Source organism: Epinephelus moara, chromosome 4, assembly GCF_006386435.1.
Source record: "Epinephelus moara isolate mb chromosome 4, YSFRI_EMoa_1.0, whole genome shotgun sequence".
Taxonomy (NCBI): Eukaryota; Metazoa; Chordata; class Actinopteri; order Perciformes; family Serranidae; genus Epinephelus; species Epinephelus moara.
In genome coordinates this window covers 44,398,814-44,421,854 of record NC_065509.1, presented here as the reverse complement: position 1 = coordinate 44,421,854, position 23,041 = coordinate 44,398,814, and the positions used below count along the sequence as shown (strand labels likewise).

Here is a 23,041-nt window from a genome sequence, read left to right as displayed (position 1 = left end):
GTCTTTTTTCACGTGCGCCAGCTGCGAATGTTGATACAGGTGTTGTCATACACACCACTTGTGCAATCTGTGCTCCAATAGGAACAAGAAAGGCGTTTGTGTGCATAAATGAGTAAAATAAATTAACTAAATTAATGAATTTAATCAATTTCAAAGTACTGGTATTTTCCAAATGCAGTATAGTACCGTTTGGAATACTCTAGTACCGCGGTACTATTTTAGTACCGGTATACCGTGCAACACTACTCTCCACTGATACTGATGCGTGTTTTATTTAGTTTATTATCAGACTCTGTTCGATCAGTCCGTCTTCCTGTGTCGGGCGTCTGCAGTGTGAACAGTTGTTGTCGCTACTGGAACTTTCTCAGACTGACACTATCTGACGTGCACCATCTGACGTGCACGCTCATCTGCTTCAATAGTTAAACTGTGCGTTCTTTATCTTCCATAAAGCCTCTGATGACGGCGCAGGACGACACACCTGCTGTTGTGTTACACACTGTAAACAGGCAGATGAATGTGCAGGTGTGAGGAGGAGGAGGAAGGTTTCTTAATCAGCAGAGTAAACAAACAAACAAACAAACAGTGGCCCTGTTGTGTTGGAGCAGCAGTTATGTAACAGAGGAAAAAGCAAAGCTGCAGCATCATGTGGAGACTAATGAGGGTCAGAGTCAGACCTCCATCAGCTGCTTTCATAACCACCTCACTGACCCAGTTAGACGGCTCCGACCCAGAGCTGCTGCTGCTGGGAGGCCTCAGAGGGGCCAAACTCTGAACCACCAAACCTCTTGCTTCATGTTCCTCACACACTTCAGTCTGAAACTGTGAGCTCAGGAAACTAATATTATTACACCTTCTTATAACCCTCACATCACTGCTGCTGATAGGAGTGAAACAGGAAGTCAGGAACAAATCAGTCTGCTGGTATCGTCCTTCACTTCTCTGTCACCCAAACATGGTCACTTCTGACTCCAAAGATATCAACAGGCAAAATGATGAACTCAAGGAGCCTTTCCAAAACTCAGTGACTCCGTCGTGGAGTGTAACTCTGTTTGTATTCTCCGTCACAGCTGAATGAAGCTCCTTCATCAAGGCGGAGGACATAAACACAGCTCTGGGACAAACGTCTCTCTGCAGCAGAAAGAGAAAATGTCGTAACTTTTCATAACCATGGAGAAGAATAAAATTTAATTCAATTAATTTATGTCTGTCATATGTATTTTTCACACTTCTATTTAATCTATATGAGCTGCTGTTGTTTATCTGAATTTTTGTATAATTTGTTTTTGGGCGACTGCAGCTCAGAGACAGAGCAGGTCGTCATCTAATCAGAGGATCAGAGGTTCGATCCCCGGCTCCTCCGCTCCACGTGCTGATGCATCTTTGGGCAAAATACTGAACCTGTGTGTGAGAGTGTGTGAATGGTTACTGGTGGCAATTTGTATGGTAGCCTCCGCCACCAGTGTGTGAATGGGTGAATGTGACGTGGTGTAAAAGTGCCTTGAGTGTACAGAGGAGTAGAAACTCCAGATTTGGTCTGCAGAGGTTTGAGGGTCTTTATTTTCAAGGTTTCTAATCGCTGCAGTCGTGTTGATGTCAGGTGTAAACATAGTAATTGTTATATGTTTAAAACAAACATGTAGAACAGATGAAACCTAACTTTGAACAAGGTGATTTAATGTAACCAAACATTCACCACTTCATAAACGTTCACCATATTTGTCCTTAAACTTGGAGCTCTGTGTCTGTGTTGATTCTGGAGGACGGAAGCAGGTCTGAGGTGAAACCTTCCAGACTCTCCTCATATCAGATCCGTTTGTTGACGCTGTCACTGAAACCTTCTTCTTCTTCTCTTCCTGTCGTTATCAGAAGAAAAGCAAAGGCAAGAAGGGCGAGAAGAACCAGAAAGAGAGCGGCCGCCGAGATGACGGAGGAGTGTGTTCAGTATGTGTGTGTGTGTGTGTGTGTGTGTGTGTGTTTCCTCCTCTAACTGATTGCACCCTCTGTATGTTCTCTCACTTCCTGTTTTCTGACCTAAATGTCATGAGAATCATCTGCAGTCAGAGACATTTATATGAACACGCCGCTCTGACTGTGTCAACCTGTGGCAACACTACGTCAACGCTACGGCGCCGCTGTGGAGAGAGAAACACCTGCTGTACACACACGACAAAGGAGCTGCTGTTTGTCTGGATTAAAGTCACTATAACGCTTATTTCTGAACACTGATTTCAGTGAGTTGTTTTTATATGTCTTGATTATGATCAACATGTAGCAGAAAAATCAAGTTTAGTCTCCAGTTAATTATAATGTGAATATTTAGTGTCTAATCTCTGCTGGACGCTCAGTAGAGGAGTGTGTGTTACACTGACAGGAACTGAATCACTGATGTGCTGGAAATAATTCATGAGGAACTGTAAAAACTAAATATTCAGATTATAATTACCTTGAGAAAAAACTGTATTTCTTCAACATGTAAATCATAAATCACATCTTATTTAAGAATGACTCACTGAATATAGTGTAGAAATATAAATGTAATAGAGCTTTTTATCCATAAAATCTGCAGCTCTTCTGTTTACTGTCAGTTGTTGACAGAAGTTTTGATCTGTCTGACATGACGCTGACATTCATGTTAATGTACGATACAGCAGCCAATGAGGCCTCTACGTCTCTGTATCTGTCATCCGTCATCTGTAGACCCAAAACTCTGAACATCTTTGTCTCAGTTGAAAATAAGCAAATAACTGATCAATGGAAGTGACACAAAGTCATTGATATTTTTTTTGACATTACGAACAGCCAGACTGTTTCGACATGGTTCTTACATCCCTGAAACTCTGCCGCTCGTCTCTTCGTTCACATACAGAGATTTAATGTGTTAAAAATAAACAGGACAGAATATCAAGATCATTTCAAATCCTATGAAACTTTTTATTTTCATTGAAAACTGCAGCAGAACAGTCGGAACGTTTTTGAGCTGCTGCAACTTTCTGAATATTGCAATATGTGACGTGTTTCACATGATGTCTGTAAAACAGGATTAAAATCAGACTCAGAGCAGCTGATATTAAACAACATGAGGAGATTAAATAAGATAAATGAGTTTATGGAGCTGCAGGAGGCTCAACAGTGACAGAATCTCCTGTGAACGAGGGCATTGAACTCACCACAGGTGATACAGGTACGTTAGTTTGAGCTGAGGTGACCGAACGACCATCTGACTCAGCGCATACAGGAAGTCACCTCACACTCACTGTACCTCGTTTCCTCCAGTTTATGAGCAGCTGGTTCAGATTAAAGCTCATTTAAAACAGGATGGATCGAACACGCTGACGTCATCGCTCTGTGTGAATCACTGTGGACGCACAGTCACAGATGTTACTGCAGAAAATAACTGGTTATAAGTCAGGGAGGAAAACCGAAGAGGAAATATCAGACTCTAAAAGATGGTTTAAAGTCGTTCTGTATGTTTTACTCCTAACCTACAGATCACATGTAAATTAGAAACTGACATTCTTTAGTTTAAATGTGAAAAAGACATCAAACTATCAGTGTGGGCGAATAACACCAAAGACATGAGCAATAAAACGGTTAAACACAGTGAGTGAGTCCTCACAGATACTGTGACCGATCTTCTTCCTCCTTCATTGTTAAAAACACGTCAGTGAGCCACGTGCTCCTTCATCACCATCAACACACACACGTGGTTTATTTACAACTACAGCTCCAAACATGGATTAATCCACCGGAAAATAGTCCCAACAGATCAGACATGTGATTGGCAGAGGACAAAAAAAGGCAGGAACCTCGATAATAACACCGCTGTTTAAAAAACGGGGGGAAAAAAAGTAGAATAAGAAATATTGTAATGAAATTATTATCGTCAATACCGGTTAAGGTGCGGACACACCAAAGCGACATCAAAGAACTAGCGGCGACGAAAGCCAACTGTTGCGTCGTCTACGTCGCCTCACGTCGCCCTGTGTCAGTTGCATTTGAACACACTACACGGACTACATCCGACGGCCAAGTAGCACGTACGTTCTGCGCCTGCGTGAGAGAGAGCGGAGTGAGAGAGTGGTACATCCTGTCAGCCGAGGGGTTTCCTATCTGTGCAGCCGAGCACCGCAGCACCTCCACGGACTATTACGTCCAGACGGTCCCGGTGTTTCCTCCGCAGGCTCCACTTCACTCAGCTGCCCGATAAACCCGCTGATTCTTCCCACTTTAACCTGAATAACAAACCAGGGCTCGGTGCTCCGGTTGGATCCAAACGGAGAGCCGGGGCTAGCTCAGAGACTAGCGGAGGCTAACTGGCTGTGCTTCCCTCCGGTCATGCTGCGGCTAACGCTCTGCTAGCCGCTCCCAGCTAGCTCCGGCTCTCCGTTTAGATTCTAACAGAGAGCCGGGGCTAGCCGGGAAGCTAGTGGAGGCTAACTGGCTGTGTTTCCCTCCGGTCATGCTGCAGCTAACGCCCTGCTAGCCGCTCCCAGCTAGCTCCAGTTTGTTATTCAGGTTAAAGTGGGAAGGAGAAAAGCCGCCGATGTGCTGACGGTGCGGGACACACCGCAAAAACTAGGGCAACAGACGCTCAACGACGGCCCGACTTCTGTCGACGGCCGACCGTCGGCTTGGTGCATCAGGGCCTTTAGTATTACTGAGGCTGTTCTCATGTACTGTTTGTACTCTTAGAATTAGAAAGGCACCAAACTTCGTACATAACCCAGATATCATGGAGGTCTGTTAGGACTGACTCACAGACGGAGTCAGCCTCCAGTGGCCGTCAGAGGAACTGCAGTTTGTAGCTTCATGTTTCAGCCTCAGGCGTCGCAGCTTGGTTCCATATTGTTGTTTTTTTTCTGTATCACATGAACGTTCACCGTCTGACTCTCATTAAACTCGTCTTTGTGTCTGTCAGACAGCAGCAGGATGAAACTTCCGCTGCTCTTTGTTTAAAAATCAGTTCATCTTCTGACAGGCTGGAACCTGTTGACTCCTAACAAACACTCAGACGCAGCAGCACAGTGACGTTATACAGTCCGTCTGTTTATTCTCTGTGTTGGATAAAGGTCTGTGCATTTTAAATAACATGTTGAATATCCACCAGACTGCAACACACAGAGTTTAATGTTGTTTAAGGGGCTCGAAATAAATAAATATTCAGGTTTTTACAGTGTTGATAATTATTTTAATTAAAGTTAAAAACTTTGTTTTGAGTTGAAGCCTGAAGACATGAAGTCCAACCTGGAGACGTCTCTGAACCTGAATGAAGTGTGTGTGTGTGTGTGTGTTTGTGTGTGTGTGTGGGCGTGTGTCTGCATGTCGATGATGTAATCGACAGGTGGAAATTAAATAACAGTCAGAAACACTTCCTGAACGTTGTTTCCCAGTTTGAGTTTAACTCTTCAGCTGCTGAAGAAACATGAAGTGAAAGAACTAACTCAAGTACTTTAGTACAGATGTGATGTACTTCTGCTTTACTTCCTGTCATGTGACTTTCTGCTTCTCCTGCACTACATTTATCTGACAGCTTTAGTTATTTACAGGTTAAAACATGAAGCGCGTTCAGTGATGTTAGATTCAACATGTTTATATACAGAGTCCAGGTCATGAAAAAGTTCACAAAGTTTTGTCCATTGAGGGAACTCTGAGAGTCACACATGTTTGTTCTCTGCAGCCTGGACTGATTCAAAGATTCATCCTGCAGGTTAACAGTCTGAAGGTTTCAGATTCAGATCAAAGTGCATAAAGGAAAGAAAAAAATCTGAAGAGCAGAAACTAAATTGTAAAAACTATAATTTTACTAAAGAAGATTTTCAGTGCAGAGTAGTAAAAGCTCTGGGCTTCATGTCCAAGTCCTCAGGAGTTTAGTTTATTAAAGGAGCAGTTCAGTGTTTTGGTTCTGAATTCACACACCACTAAATTTTGGGACTCATGGGAGACTTGAAAAAATCCAAATTCAGTTTGTAACACAGGTTAAGTCACCTGTATGTCTTCATTTAAGAGAAACATCGACTGCAAAATCAGATTAAAGTAGGCCTGCCTGCCTCACACACCTCCCTCGCTACGTGACGGAGGTGGCCAGGCCCACTGCACCAAACCCAGGCCCGCGGGAGAAGGGCGCCCAGCGGGCCTGGGTTTGGTGCAGTGGGCCTGGGAGCCGCCGGCCCTTCCTCTTCCCTCTAATGTTTATACATACTATGTAACATTATATACACAATAATAGATGGATTAGCAACTGTTTTACTTCTGACAATAAATAGTTTCCATACTAGACTTGTATGGCTTTTTAAATTGTTTTAATTAAGGTGTAAAAAAAAAAAGAGAAGACGATACCGCGATATCACACCGTCACCGCATCCCCCCAAAATAATACTGTGATACTGATTGTAGGCTGCACTGCCCAGCCCTAGTTCATGACTGTGAGGGTTTAGCAGACACTTATATTATTTATAAATTAAAATATTCATACACACGTTCATGTCTTCACCTGCAGGTAAACGCACATCAGGCGAGCCGGACGTCTGTCTGGAGAAGCAGCTGGAGCGCTTTGAGTGGCAGCTGAGGATTTTAAAGGAGGCCAATGGGAACCCAGAGAGGGCGGAGCTTCTGAGACACCATGCAGATGAAGAGGTGTGCGCCCTCGTCCTGAGCATCCTCGACAAGGTGAGAAGGTCGTTTCTCAGGATCCATTAAACTTTACTGATCTTTACATGTAGACAAAAAACCGATACGGTAAAGATAAGGTGAGGTTTGTAAACTGATTGATGGAGGAGTTCAGTGTGTCGGAAGAAAAAACAAAAATGTCACTTTTTAAAAATATTTGAATTCAGCTGAATTTGGGGGGAAATTAGATATTTGAACTGTAATGGTCTGTTTGAATAATTAGTGGGCATATTATATTGTGCTGTTTACTGTATCTGTATCTCTGAATATTACTGTTATTATACATTTTATTATTTTACTATTTTTATTGCTGTCAGATAAAAATAGTGCTGTGAATGTACAACATATCCCTCAGAGGTGAAGTGGTGTAGAAGTATAAAGTAGCAAACAATAGGAATACTCAAAGTTAAAGTACCTTAAATTTGTACTTAACTTAAATAAATGTACTTATTCCATCCTGCTGTTGCTCCTTCAACACACAGACTGTATAAAATAACAGATGTAGCTTCCATGATGTCACCTGCTGGTTTGTGGACTCCTGTTTTGAAACATTTTGGGCGTCGCCATCTTGGTTTTTTGGAGCCAGGAGTGACCATATTTGGACAATAGGGTGGAGCTGTGGAGGAGCGAGGGGTTGATAGATACAGTCTGTGTCTAGTCAGGGGGCGTGGTGAGGGCGGAGTCAGCCTGTAAACGCTGGGAGGTGCAAACAAGAGTCACTATTACATTTACTTTCGATGTGATTAATTAAAGTCAACATAATATAAGTACCCTGCAGCCATTAACGTTATGATGTAATAGACTAACATCATGTTTTGTAAATTCCATGAGACGGTGTAGCAGCACCAGCGTGACTCAACACCATTAACAGATGATAAAACGTTATGAAGCAGAGATTTACCGCCTCATGAACTACAGGTCCCTGCAGGCTCACAACTTTTTACCAGTGGTTAAACAGTCTAACGCTGTTTGGATAAAGACTCAGATCCTTTTAGTTCAACCAGAAACAGTCCTGAAATCACCGTCACCAAACCCACCAGACTGCATTTAGATCCACAGTCATGTTAGTGTGTATAGAGGCAGCATGTTGTCACATCTAACTGGTGCATTAAGGGTTAATTTAAACCAAACCAGAGCTGGTGATTGTTGGAACAGTGGAAAGATGAACAAGATGGTTTCTGTGAGTTTTATTGTGTTTCTGTTGACTCTGAGTGAAGTGTGTTAAATGATGACAGAGTGAGTGTTTATTTAAATGCAGTCTGGTGGGTTTGGTGACGGTGATTTCAGGACTGTTTCTGGATCTGACTCTTTAACACAAAGCTCTATCTCTGTAGGGATCCTTTCATAGTGATGTCACACACTTGGAATAAGAGACTGATCCTGTCAGTGACAAACACAAACACTGTTAGTGGATGGACACTGACAGTGTGAACATGCCCTGAGTGTTTACACTGCAGCCTGGCTGACTGTATCTGTAGACTGTGGCGACGCCTTGCAGACACTCAAAAAGGCCACGCCCCTAATCATATATAACTTTAATCCTTAATAAAATGTAAACAGGTGAGTTATATATAAATTCAGCCTGTACAGTCGTCATGAATGTTGAAATGAGCTCCAGAGACCAAACAGGCTGTAAACATGTTTATTTCTACATGTCTGTGACTCGCTCTTGGAGCCAGCCTCTAGTGGACATTAGAGGAACTGCAGGTTTCTGTTTGGTGGACAGACTGAGTTCAGTAGAGTCTGTCACAGAAAGCAGCACATGAATGAACACGATGTCACAGTCACATGACTTATCTGGCAGAGGGAGTAAACTCTGCTCAGTGATGAGAAACTCAGTCAGAGGTTATTTATAGACGTGATTCTGCCGACCGGTCGGGTTGAGGCAGCAGCTGTGAACGTCTCTGGTTACTGTTCATGATAAACTCTGTTTACACTCTGCATTCAGACTGATGTGGTCACAGTGACAGTGGGCGTCCAGTGTTTCCACAGACGTCATGAGTGTCATCATCATTTCCCCTCTGAGGGTCAGTGAGTTTATCTTTAGTCTCAGCTGAAAGCGCTCTCCTGTCTGACGGGATCTTTCAGGTGAAAACAGAGACGACGGCTGATCTGAACGTGCTGCATGAACAGAGGAGTCAAACTCTGACTGAGGAACATGAGAGGAGCGTGGAAGGTAACGAACCGCAGACACAGCAAGATGATAAGAAATATAATGACGTACTTTTGTGATTAAAAACAACCTGTTATGACATTTTTTAGAGTTTTGCTTTTTATGTCAAAAAGTTTTATTTTCAAGGTTTAAATTTGTGCTTATTAACCAGGAGTCACTGAGGGAGTTTCAGGGGTCCTTAGAAAAATGGGGAAGGTTTCTTTTTTTTTTTTTACTATTTTCATTCTACGTAAATAAACCAATCGTATGACCAACATTTGTCCTGTTATTTTTTTATTTTTTATTTTTTATTTTTTGCAGAGCTGCAGAAGAAACACAAACAAGAGAAAACTGAACTGACAGAAAAGTTTCAGGCGTCTGAAAACGTCCTCAAGGTAAAAAGATATAAATATTAGAAGAAATGTCATTTCACACCTGCAGACGTGGAAGTGTGTGTTTAATGACTCTACAGTAACATTAATGTTTAATCTGTGATGTGACTGAAGGCTGAGGTGGAGCAGCTGTCAGCAGAGCTGCAGGTTTACAACGAGCTGAAGAGGAGAGTTCACGAGTCTACGTTTAAGAAAGACCTGCAGAGAAATATTAAGGTGGGTTCACACTCAGGTGTTTACTGCCATCTGTGACATCACCAATGTTCTGTTATTCTCAGGCTAAAAAGCAGCTCCAGGCAAACGGCGTCCTGTCGGCCCGGGGACAATTGAAAACATGTTTGGGACAAACAGATGCCGTCGGGACAAAAGGACGCAGTAACTCACGATCGACACATCAGAAAACACACAATATTGTTTCCCTGAAAATGTTTCATGTGAACAACAAATCTGTGATGTCATCATCAGAAGGAGAGCTAGTTAACCTTAGCTGTTAGCAGCTAGTTAACCTTAGCTGTAAGTTAATGTTAGCTCTTAGCTGTTAGCAGCCGGTGTTTGCAACAACCAGTGAGTTGCATTGTGATGCGTTCAAGCTCTCTTCAGTAAAAACAAGTATTGCGTGAAGGTGAATTACAATGTCCTCATGATGTGTTCAGTGTCATCTTGTAAAATGTAGGTTTTGGTGAGAATAAATCAGCTGTTTGAAGGAGACATTTGTTGATACTGTCACAGCAATATTTTTTACATTTTACATACATTTTTAATGATAAAAAATATTTTAATATGAAAATAAAGTTATGTTATTAGAGGTTGTTTGATAAAAGAGTTTGATTGAATCTGTGCTCTGCCAGAGGGAGTGTAGTGAAGGACTGAATGACTTTAAAACTGTTCAAGTATCTTTTTAGCACGGAGGATTCCCTACATGACAGAAACTCCACCAACTAACGCAGTTAACTTAATGTTAACTGACACCAGATATATTAAAATACTCCACAGTGTTCAGACATTAATGATATAATTCCGTGTTTAATGCAGCGTCAGCTTTTCAACAGGCAGCATTCACATTCTGTAGTCAGAGCAGTTATTCCTCCAGACGTTACGAGTGTGTTCACCTTTCATGTAAAGACTTTAAGTTCTCTGTCGCCTCCCACCCTCCAGGCCCATGGCAGCCCAGGTGCATTCTGGGAGTCTGAGCAGGAGTCTCTGCTGTTTGTGATTGAGATGAAGAGTGAGCGCGTGCAGGAGCAGAACAGGAAGCTGCAGCAGATGGACGCTCTGGTGGGAAAACACACGTGTCTCTACATGTCTCTTACATGTGTGTCTGACAGTAGATTTTTATCTTCACTTTGTTTCTCATGTCTTCTTCTTCTTCTCCTTCTCCTTCTTCTTCTTCTTCCTGTTCTTCTTCTTCTTTTTGGTCCTCAGGTGGAGAAGAATCTGTCTCTGGAGGACCAGATCGTCCACATCCTGCAGCAGAACGAAGATCTGAGGGTTCGCACAGACAACTGTCAGACTCTGATTCAGTACGTGTCTCCTCTCCTTCACTTTAATCAGGAAGGTGGCGCCACCTGCTGGACACTTTACAGCTGCTCCCAATATCATTCACAGATTTGTTCTCAGGATCATTTTCAAACTAAAATTATGGGAAGAATATTTAAAAAAAACAAACATTTCAAATGAAGGATTTTTGTCTATTAACATAATTTTACTCTCAGCACTGAGTTGGTGGCTCTTTTATAGATGTGATTATATAGATGTATGAATGTGTGTGAAGCATCCATGTCTCCCCCAAAAAATACGCTTCATACTTTTTATAAAGTTTCTTCAGAGTCTTCACTACATGTATAACATGAGTTGGACAGACATGGACGTAACCAGGAACTTACCTGGTGGGCGGAGACGTTTAATTTGAGTTTGGCTTTGTTGTGTAGTTAGCAGGAAGAAACTGAGGGCTGAAAATGTTTCATGAACCTGTTACAGGCTTTAATCAAGTTATTGTTTCGCCTCTGTGCCGGCGACAGCCATGGCCAGAGGCAATATGTTTTTGGGGTGTACGTTTGTCTGTCCCATCCTTGTGAACATGATATCTCAAGAAATCTCCAGGGAACTTTTTCAAATTTGGCACAAACGTCCACTTGGACTCAAAGATGAACTGACTTGTTTTTGGTGGTCAGAGGTCAAGGTCAGTGTGACGCCCTCTGTGTCATTCTTGTGACTCGATATCTCAAGAACACCATTAGGGAGTTCCTTCAAATTTGGCACAAACGTCCACTTGGACTGAAGAATAAACTGATTAGAATTTGGTGATCAAAGGTCAGTGTGACCGCACAACACCTGTTTTTTCCATAACTGAAGAATTCATTCACTAATTCTGACCAAACTTGACACAAATGTGTAACAGGATAAAATAATGAAGGCCAAAAGGTCAAAGGTCAGCTTGACTGTGACATCATCATGTTTTAACGTCGTATCTCAGGAACAGAAGGAGAGACATTTGGTCAGATACTGAATTGGTGACTCTAATCTTGAAAGAGAACCTCTGCGGGCTGCAAACTGAAGGTTGTTTTCTGAGTGAACACGTGGAGCCTTTGTGCTGATTAATGTCATTGACATGTAGAGTCTTTCCTCCAAAACATCCTGAAGAAGTTTTCCTGCCTGGGTTCGAACTTTAAACATGAATTCAATCACATTCATTTTGTCCATCAGTAGTTTTGAATTCCGTCTCTTCTCTCTTCCTCTCAGGGAGTTATCAAAGGAGCAGCAGGACCTGAAGATGGCGCTGGAGAGGCAGGCGGTCGTAAACCAGAAGCTTTCTCAGGAAAAAGAGCAGCTGATGTTCAAACTGAGACACAGAGACTCGTGTCCAACGATCCACCTGCCCGCCATGATGCAGGAGATCGCACCGAGATGATCTCACTCAGTGTAGATAGACACCAGACTTGTAATTAATCACCAGGTAAAACACAGTCGGCCCGTTTTACCGCTCTGTAACTGGGCGTTAAACTCAAACTGGGCCGCAGCTGTTGGTCAACCGCTCTGTTACAGAGAGCAACAGGATGCATCAACACAACTCTGCAGCTCTGAGGTCAAGTCTCAGAGTTTAAAAATGGATCCTGTCGACTTTGATCCAGAACACCACAAGACTGAATATTTCATTTTAACTGCGACTCCACTGGTTAGTGTTAGGATGTTAGCACGCAGCCGAGCAGGTTCAGGGTCTCAAATGAACCACGTCAGTCCCTGACGTAGCATCGCACCAGCTCCACAGACTGAGGGCTGCACCCTGAGTGAACACACTGTATGGACCTCAGACCATCCCGGGTAACTCTGTCGCCACAATCATCTGTTTGTTTTTAACTCTTTTGAAATGAGGAGCCTCCGTCAGCTGACAGATAATGGAGGGTTAAAACATCTTTGTTCTTTCAGTTATAAAACAAAGATGGACAGATGAGTGTGGCAGCAGCCTAAGAGCTTGGTCACACCTGAAAGTCACATAGCAAATCTTTGCCAACGTAGTGGCTACCTGTGGGGCTACCTGTGGGGCTACCTGTGGGGCTACTTGGCAAGCTAACAGATAGAATCTTAGCTAGCTGGTAACGTAAAAACAGCAAGACTGAATACTTTCCTGCTTCTGTTTCCTGAAGCTACACCTGTTAATCATTATGTTAACACATGACAGAACTAGCCTACCAAGCTGGAGCTGACCTGCCAGTTAGCTTTTTAGCTTGGAAGAAAACTAGAAAATAAGTTATCAAGTTTATTTGAGAGACGTATTTGCACCATCGACTGTTAGCTCATGACCGACTGCAGACCATACATGTCTCGGGGTTTATATAACAGTGGATGGTGCAACACAGTAAATACAGTTTTAGTTCTTCCTCGTGTGTTTTTTTTTAAAAATAGTTTTCATTGGACTTCCTGTCTCTCTGTTCCCATGAACATCTTCAGGGATTGTTCAGCAGAGCAACTTCCAAGTTGAGCTCTACATGAAACCTGACCTTACAGTCTTCTCTGTGAACAAATCCATGAATCACGTCAATAATTCAGCTGTTATAAAAATGCTGGTGTGATCGGACGTCAGTACCTTACAGTTCTATGATCTACCTGTCCGATAAAGTGCCTGAGACTCACACTGACTGATCATGTCGACATAAAGCTGGATCTTCTGATGTTCTGGTTCTGAAGCCAGCGTTCATCTGATACCTCAAAACTCTGAGGGTTCAAACTGGACCAGTCGTCACTCCACACCTACTCCACTACTTCTGCTGTATTCACTCCATGGAGGAAGCCAGACGTCTCTCTTTTCCCAGCGAGGATCCTCAAAATCACATCAGTCGATTGACACCTGATGAAATCTTGTGCTGTCGGACACTGAGCAGCTCCACAGAGGATCTGAGATGAAGTGCCACCGATCCAGTTTTCACACAGACTGTCCTGAAGTCGCAGTCAGCAGTGAAGCTCTATGAAGTGCTTGAGTTCATTTTTCATCCACTTTAATGTAGACTTCAGGTACTTGAGGTTCTATTGGTTCTTCCAGAAAGTATTTTAAGTCAAAGGTGCCAGAAAGCTTTAAGCTTCAAGTGTCCTCTAGATCCCCTTAAAGTGTTACAGCTCTCCACAAAGCCTTTTACTTTTAAGGGTGTAAGCATCTGCTGGAGGTTGTTGTGTGGACTGTAAGGTGTCAATAAGCATCTTAGAGTTCGTCACAATAAAACATAACTGTTAGTGATTCATTGAGGATCCTCTCAGGGTTCCTTTTGATTGCAAACTAGAACCTTTAAAGGTTACTGTTACTCAAAATATCCATAATAAACTTAATCTACACGCCTGAACGTCCTTCAGGTATTTAAATCCTGTAGATTGAAGAACCTATCGATAAACTAAACACAGCCGACCTGTTACACTCCCCAACTGTGATTTTTCTTTTTTCTAGTACTGTTCAGACATGATGCCAAATGTTTTGTCTTTTTATTGTAGTCACTTTGCTCATTATACCCACTTCCTGTTTGCGTGCCGTGCTTTAGGTTTCTCATTCATGTCACAACTTTGTCATAAATTGATGTAACTGGAGTCAGCTGACACATTTTAATTTAGAGCCATCTGTTTATTTCTGCTGTTGGGGAAGACACCACTTCACTTCCTGTGTCAGATGTAAAATATACGATATTCAGGAGCTGAAAAAACAAACCACACTGAGCCTTGTTTTTCTTGGAGTGAATTCTAACTGGCTAAAATACGATGTTACCATCCACAGAGGAAGCATGTTACATGCTAACTATTAGCATGATAACATGGCAGAACACTAAAGGCTAAATACCACAATGTAAACATGTATTAGTTAGTAACATGCTAGCATGCTTTTGCCAGCACGTCAATAAAAGCAAATGAGAGACAAAAGAAGAAATCAAGAAATTTTATACGTAATGTCAAAGGCGTGAATTTAGAACAAACAAATTGAGATACACGATTTTTTTAAGTAAAATATGTTAATGCTATCAAGTCAGTGGCGTTCAGTATTAATGTCTGTTATTTGCTTCCATACACGTTAGCATTCTGTTTGGAGTGGTGAAAGTTGAGTCCAGTGTTTAGCTTCACTAGTTCTCAGCCCACATTGAACTATCTGAGTTTATTAAGTCATTAGCGATGGCTGTATGGACTCTTGTGATTATACGGTGCCCACGATCCCATTTAAAGGACCTCCAGAGCAAAAGACAGAATCCCTGTGAGCTCTTCTGTTCTTTGAGATTAATGCTAACATGGCATGCTAACGTTGGAATTGTAACTTGCTAAATAAAATACGATGTTACTATCCAGAGTGGAAGCATGTTAACAAGGCAAAATGTCACATGCTAAACACCATCATGCTAACATCCATTAGTTAGCGAATAGCTTGACATTCTACCGTTAGCACGTTAGCATTCAGTACAAATATGGGCTCAATCACTGCTCAAGTTGAGTTTGATGTTTAGCTGATCTTGTGGTAAAAATCTTACATTTACAGTTACTTTAAAAATGTGAACCCAGACAAAAATTTGGTTTTCAGTTATTTAATCAGCATTAAAGTCTCACTGAGCTGCTAACGTGACTGTAGATGTTTGGTCCCACCAGAAAGTGACTGAGCGAAACTCATCCACGTGTTGCCAAAATAGTGATAAGGGTTTGGTGACATGCTAACTCTTGGGGGGCTAGTTGGCAGACTACTGTGGCTAGTTAGCTAATAAATTACATGCTAGCAGGCCGGTAACAGCCTGGTGCTAGCAAGACAAAGTAGCTCACAAAGTCAGATGGCTCATAAATAGCTAGTTAGGTACCAAGCTAGCTAATTTTTTCACTAATCAGATAATCAGTTTAAACAGACAACTTCAGCACAATCCAAATGGTTAGCAGCTGAACAACGACACAAATTTCATGCTGAAATTTCTGTGGAGTTTTTTCACCTCCATGTTTGAGTCTATTAATCACAGTAAATTACAGGACGTCATTTTTGTCAGAAACATTTTTTTGTTAAACGCTGTGTGACCCGAGTCACTGACCCTCAGTCAGCTGTTTACTAGTTTGACATCAAGAGCTACTCAATAACAATCACAGATCAATAATCACTGTATAAATCAAAGCTTGATGACTGTCAGATATTTGTGTTACTTTTTAAAGATGTGAAAAATATTACCATGTTATCAGTTTTTTTTCTCTTTGTTAACGATGGATTTTCTGGGACGAGACATTTGTGTTGCCAAAAAAAAAAAAAACATTTGTCAGTGTTCGGACTCTTTCTCTTTATGCACTAGCACTTTGACCAGTATTTTACCAGGAGTTTGGAAAAGAGAGATTTTTGTTTTCATGTTGTATAGTTTTAAATTTTTTCAGCTTCTTACCTGTAAAAACATATTTCATCTTTTCTTGGTTGGATTTAAACAGCGGTTTGTTTTCCTTTTTGTTTTTGGCTTAATAAAAAGCTTCAGTTAAAACTGATAAGTGTGAATTTGTCTGTGTTGACAACAAAACTATTCACCAAAAATAATAACCAGAACCAGTGTCTCATGTCATTCTTTTTCTCTGCAGGTGTTTCCCCTTTTGGGGACTAACCTGATTGAAAATGGGTACAAAAAAATGGACCATGTAGGCCGACAACACAAAGTATTTGCCAAAACATTTGCATAAAACAATTCATAATGTTATTTTTTCATCAAGCAGGTCTGCAGTTAATATTCTGACTATTTTAGTTTCATTGATATTTTGTCTTTATTGTGTTCTCAAATATTTCAATACATTTCTTTGCCATAAACTTTATGTTGCTGCTGTGTTTAAAAGATGCTGTGACGCTAAAAACAGCTGTTTATTCTGCTTTTTGTCTCCAAAACTCCAACATGAGAAAATAAATCAAATCTTTTACTGAAGTTAAAGGGATAGTGCACCCAAAAATGTAAATTCAGCCATTATCTACTCACCCATATGCCGAGGGAGGCTCAGGTGAAGTTTTAGAGTCCTCACATCACTTGCAGAGATCCAAGGGGAGAGGAGGTAGCAACACAACTCCACCTAATGGAGGCTGACGGCGCCCCAGATTCAAACGTCCAAAAACACATAATTGAAACCACAAAATATCTCCATACTGCTCGTCCGTAGTGATCCAAGTGTCCTGAAGCCCCGACATAAAAAGTTGTTTGGAAAAACGTCATTTGAACTCTGTTTTTAGCCTCATTGTAGCCTGTAGCTCTGACTGCCTCTCTGGGCACCGCGCTCACGTGTGCGCACTTGCACGAGACCGTGAGACATGGGCAGTGCCTTCATGTGTGTTCACGTGAGCTCGGTGCACAGAGAGGCAGGATTAGGTGGAGTTGTGTTGCTACCTCCTCTCCCCTTGGATCTCTGCAAGTGATGTGAGGACTCTAAAACTTCACCTGAGCCTCCTTCGGCATATGGGTGAGTAGATAATGGCTGAGTTTACATTTTTGGCTGCACTATCCCTTTAAAGTACCACAGTGTAAAAATACTCCACTGTGAGTAAAAGTACTCATCATAGAGAGTGGCCTTTTTAGAGTACGACGACATGATGTCTCATAAAAGTGAATTATTGTTGCAGACAAACAAACATGTCAGCAGCATCTTATTATTGTTGCTTATTACAACTAGACTTTATGCTGTTGGGTCATTTAATCTCCAACAATGCATCATGTTCTAAAAATGTAGTAAGAGAAACTGTGTTGGAGCAAAAAGATGAATGAATAATAAAATGTGTCATATACTGGACGTATAAAGAGATAAAGAGTCAGTAAATGAAAATACTGTGTTGTACCTAAGTATAGTTAAATGTATTCAGTCCACTGCTGGTGAAGAGGAGGTGAGATGAGGAAGATGAAGAGTATGAGTCTGGAGAAGATCACAAAGAGACTTAAAACATCCTGCTGGTTGTGTATTCATCATCATCATCATCAGTGTGTGTATCTGATTTCAGATTACTGAATATAAATCAGATTATTTTGCTCATCTTAAATTAAAACTGACAAACATCTGAACACATTCATCGTCTATAACGAGTTCATCTGATCTGATTGATCAGGACTGTGATTCCATCAGACTGATCTTAAGGAGGCCTGAAAACTTAAAATCATCACATTCTAATTCAAAATTTATTTCTGAGCAGAAAAATGTGATCTGACCTTTTATCAGCTCACACAGTGTTCTCTCTCTTTGTGTTTAGAGTTTGGCTGAATTTTCAACAGTCAAATGAAGATATTGATTTCTGTGTATGAAGCAGCAGCTGCAGTCAGTCAGTGTGATACACCAGTGTGGCCTGCAGAGGGCAGCACAGGACAGTGTGTAGCTGGATTGAACCTGTGACCTTTATATCACAGGACATCCTGCGGGTTCCTCTGATGGACACATCTCTGCCATCAGCTGTCTCTGAGGTTTGACTTTGGACCTCCTAAAACAGGTCTCAGGTCAGTGAACTCTGATTTTTACTTTTTCTTCAGCTTGATGTGATCAGGAACTGAAGGTGATGACATGTGATGTATAAATAGATTAAATTTAAAGAAGATAAAATTAATTCTTTGTTTATCTTGAGAGAAATGAGACAGCGGGAGAACAAGAAGAGGAAAGAGGATTTTTGTGTTAAACAAATGTGTGAAACATTCACAAACTGCAGCGTCATGTTTCTGTTCAGGTGTTAAAGTCACACTATTATTATTATTATTATTGTTATCATTTCACTGCATGTTTATATATTTAAAAAGACAACAACAATAATTATTATTTTTATTACACGTCCACTGTGAGAGAAATTTAAATCTGTAACCTGCCTGCAGGGGGCGCTGCAGCTCAGCAGTGATCAGTATCACACTCTGAGGAGAGGAACAGCTGATTAGAGTCATTTAAGTGCTTTACATCAATCAGTCAGTTAATTAATTTATGTGTCACATGAAGTCATAAAATATGATCTCAGTTAAATGCAGCTGTCAGTTTGTGTATTTGAATACTGCAGTAATGATAAATAAATGTGTTAGGATGAGGTCGTCATGTAGGATGTGTGTGTCCTGCAGGAAGAAGCTCCTGAACACAACCTAAACATCTGTGATGTCACTCGTCCTCTGACTGACGCTCCTTCGTCTCTTTCATCCCTCTGTTTCTATCACTGCTGCTCATTCATGCGTTCATCACTCTGCTCTGTGCTTCAGGTGTTTCCAGGTGGCTGTTAAGTGCCATGGGAACACTGTGACATGACAGCAGAGGCTGTGACCCATGGCTAACACACTCACACACACACACTCACACACACACACACTGACAGAGGTCTGAAGTTTTGTCTCAGCCTGTCAGACGCTCACTGACACTCTGATCCTTTCACATCCGCTCAGCTCGTCTCTGACTGCAGCTCCAAGCTGTTGGGCCTCCACATTAACACTCCGGGTCACAACGCTCTCTGTTTATCAACCTGTGAGGCCACGTGATGTCACACTGAGAGCGTCGGCCTGCTAACACCTCTGTGAGGGCTGAGGAAGTACTCAGGTCTTTTACTTCAGTAACAGTGGCAGTACGACAGGGTGCAAATACTCTGAAGTTAAAGTCCTGCATTCAAAATTACACTCAACTAAAAGTATCAGAGTCACAGTATACTTAGGGACTGTTCTGTATCTATCAGAGGAGGGTGGCTGCAGTCTGACCCTCCCTGAAGCTACAGATATCTTACCTTGAGTCTCTCTGAGTGACGGGAGGGTAATACGTGACCCTTAGTGACCAGAGTGTGTCTTTAACCTCTGGAGTTTATCACCTGCTCAGGCTGCTTTCACACTTTCTGTAGGTCACTTCCTGTAGCTGTAGTCGACACAGGTGTGTGCTTTCATATTATTTTACCTGTTCATTCATTAGCGTTGCGGCTCTGAGACAAACTAACTTTTGGGCTGCGATATTTTCTGTTGAACGTGACATCACCTAATATTTCGTTTCATCTTGTTTCGTCTCAGTTATCTCAGCTGTTTGTTTGGTAACAACTCTCTCAAACACATCTCTGACTTTCTGTGAATGAGTCACAGTTATGAACCTGCTCAGCCTCTTAGTGGCTCTTTCCATTGATAGTTATCACTAACCCTCCACCATAAATGAGTTATTAGATTTTTAAAACTTAAACTTTGATGTTTGAAACTTAAAAGTTGAAGATGAAATCCTGGAGTTACAAAAGGTCTCAGTTTTTCAGTCTTGTTGTGTGAACTGTTTATTTCTAGCAGAATATTAAGAGACATAGAATAACTGTGTGTTTGTGTCTGACCTCTGACCTCTGACCAAGGACCGTTGGAAATTTGAAAATCCATCAATACTTCCTGTTTACAGTTTGTGTCTGTGATAAATGGAGTCATTTTGGCGCAATAACAAAACATAAAGGATTGTTTTCTTTAATAATCTCCTGTGAAATAAATAAATACCAAATACAGCCATTTATAGTTTTATGGCCCTCCTCTGAGCTGCCGAGCCGTTTTCTCCACAGACCGCCATTATAAAAGAGACGTGCGTTAAACTATTGACTCCTCCACCTGCAAACAAGATCACTTATGACTCTTTCTATTCTATTTTTTTTCCCCATAAAGGTTTTTATATTTGTAAAAGTTTCCTTAAGTCGAGAAAAGAAATCTAAAAAGCAGTGATGCTGAGCAGGAGCTCACAGGTGGAGCCAGCAGGAGAAACACTACTGAGCATGCTCAGTGGAGGTTAAAAAGAGGAGAGGTCACAGCATCATATTACGTGATATTGTTGGGCTACGACATATGTGACGTGCAAACTGGCAAAATTGTGCCTGAACATAACCACATGTTCACCACAGCGCTGCTGACACATAAAGAAACAATCAGTGCCAATATTTATTATGATGATCAGGTCAACCTGTCTCAGGTCATCAAATAGCGGCGCCTGGGTGGTGAAAAAAAAGCCGTCCTTTAACGTCGGCATGATACACGGCCTGTCAGTGCTTGGTGGCATCAGGGTGTAATGCAGTGGGACATGAACGAAAGTAAAAGTGATGAAAATCCGAGTAGGGCGAGTGGGAGGGGTCAAACAACCACCGACTTTCACCCAGGAGCCCAGTGTTCACTTCCTGTAAGACTGTAAAGCCAAACCCTGTTCTTTATTCCTAAACCCAACCACATGTGTGTGTTGTTGAAGGGAAAAAAAACGTCAGTTGGTGGTGGTGTACCGACGTAGTGCTTTTATTTTGAAAGAGACTGTATGCAAACTGTACATTTCCTGTGAAAACAGAAGTGTATTTTGAAAATAGACAATGCATGTAACAGGCTGAAGTTGACACGGCGTCCCAGAACGTCAACAACCAACACACCCAGGGTACCTTGGACGTCATATGTGGACGTGGAAAGTCCATGACCAAACGTGGACATGTGACGAGGTCACAGTGAGGATGAGTTGGTGATTATGAGAAACACGTCACACACTTGACTCCTCACAGATACTGTAGGTTACAGGAAGTAGTGAATGAGTTTAAGAAGATTTAAAGAGACATAAACTGAAAGCTCTACGTGCTGTTTATCCGTCACACAGTTTGAAATCTTGAAACTCTTTGTTTGTGCTGTTTCTGCAGAAACCTGAAACCTGCCAAACCTCAGCCGCATCCGACCCTCCTGCAGCTGCTCCTCCTCGCCCCAATTAAATCTCCATCTTTTATTTTACCCAGGAGAACGCTCCGAGGTGACGTCCATCGGCTGGACTACTGTATCATCACTGTGGCCGTTTCGCCACGACGTCGCTCGCGCTCCACTTTCCCCCCTTTACATTTTTAAGTGCCCTTTTCATGTGGAACATAAAGAGAAGAGATTAGAAGTGGAAAAAAGAAATTTGCAGCTATTTCCTGTTAATATCGTCCCCTTGTTGGCTCTAATGAGAGGAGTCGCCCCTTCACTTTCAAGAGGGCTTAGCAGCAGTTAGCTGGCTCCAGGCTGCGGGGACAATAATCACATTTTAACTCAGCCTCACACCCCGAGCACGCACAATAACTCACACCACTTAATTCCCTCTTTCAGAGCCGCGATAAAACGCCACAGGCTAAATTAATAGATGCTAATGGCCGCCTTCAATCAAAGCCGAGCGGGATCCAAATCTGCCAGTAAGGCCTATTAATTAACATGTGGAGGGGGCGGAGGGGGGGCGCAGCGGGACGGGCAGGAAGAAGGGGCTCGGCGGTTCACACGGGCCTCTGCAGGGCAGCCCATTCAGGGTGGAGGCAGGGGGCCTTTGTGCAGCGTCCCGGGCCACAATTAGAGGCTCCTGAATGAGCTGGCATTTGTCCCCCAGGTCCCAAAGCTGCACAGGAAGCACCGAGGCCGGGCTGCGAGGGTCCAAATGTTGTCTGATCAGACGACACAGGAACACGACCTGAACGTGAAACCTGATTCTCTTCCTCTGTCACAAAGTTACAGACGTTAAATCTGTTTTTGTAAAACTTTGAAACACGTTAATGTTTTATTCACACAACAAAGAGCCAATCAGAGTCGAGCCTGTAACCTGCGTCACACCTGTTGACAGCCAGATGATAGATCGAGTTTAACGCCGGAATATTTAAAGTTATTGTTGACTTTTTAGATATATAAACATGTAATGAAATAATAAAGTGATTTTAGCGCCTGAACAGAAACATTAAAGACATGAAGCACGCTGTAATAAAACACAATATGTCAGTGTTTCACACATTTGTTGAGCAATGTGTGACATTTAATTTCCTCTTCTCCACTTTCTCATTTTCTCTCAAGATAAACAAATAATTTATTTTCTCACTTCTTTTTCCTTTTTTAAATTCAATCTGTTTATAGTTATCCTCATTTTATTATTATTGTTGAACATTGTTTTTATTTATCTATTTTACTTTAATCTATTTATTATCACTACTATTGTGAGGGGGGGGGTGTTCAACAACCACCGACTTTCACCCAGGAGCCCGGTGTTCACTTCCTGTAAGACAGTAAAGTGAAACCCTGTTCTTTATTCCTAAACGTAACCACGTGTGTGTTGTTGAAGGAAAAAAAACATCAGTTGGTGGTGTTGTACCAACGTAGTGCTTTTATTTTGAAAGAGACTGTATGCAAACTGTACATTTCCTGTGAAAACAGAAGTGTATTTTGAAAACAGACAATGCATGTAACAGGCTGAAGTTGACACGGCGTCCCAGAACGTCAACAACCAACACACCCAGGGTACCTTGGACGTCATATGTGGACGTGGAAAGTCCATGACCAAACGTGGACATGTGACGAGGTCACAGTGAGGATGATGATGGTGATTTATCCACAGAGGACTCTTTGCCTCTAAAACAAACAGACCAGCTGATTTAAACCAGTAA

General features: G+C 41.9%; 1 protein-coding gene across 1 annotated transcript in view; it reads left to right on the top strand.

The window, feature by feature from the left end:
• The window catches only part of ccdc69 (coiled-coil domain containing 69), a 38,428-nt gene extending 22,250 nt beyond the window's left edge, over window positions 1-16,178 (top strand). Inside the window, exons 2-9 of the mRNA XM_050042556.1 lie at window positions 1,870-1,934; window positions 6,501-6,669; window positions 8,758-8,845; window positions 9,143-9,216; window positions 9,328-9,429; window positions 10,369-10,488; window positions 10,636-10,733; window positions 11,953-16,178. Of these exons, the coding sequence (XP_049898513.1) occupies window positions 1,870-1,934; window positions 6,501-6,669; window positions 8,758-8,845; window positions 9,143-9,216; window positions 9,328-9,429; window positions 10,369-10,488; window positions 10,636-10,733; window positions 11,953-12,121 (885 nt within the window). The 3' untranslated portion in view covers window positions 12,122-16,178. The remainder of the gene's footprint in view (window positions 1-1,869; window positions 1,935-6,500; window positions 6,670-8,757; window positions 8,846-9,142; window positions 9,217-9,327; window positions 9,430-10,368; window positions 10,489-10,635; window positions 10,734-11,952) is intronic.
• The last annotated feature ends 6,863 nt before the right edge of the window (window positions 16,179-23,041 follow it).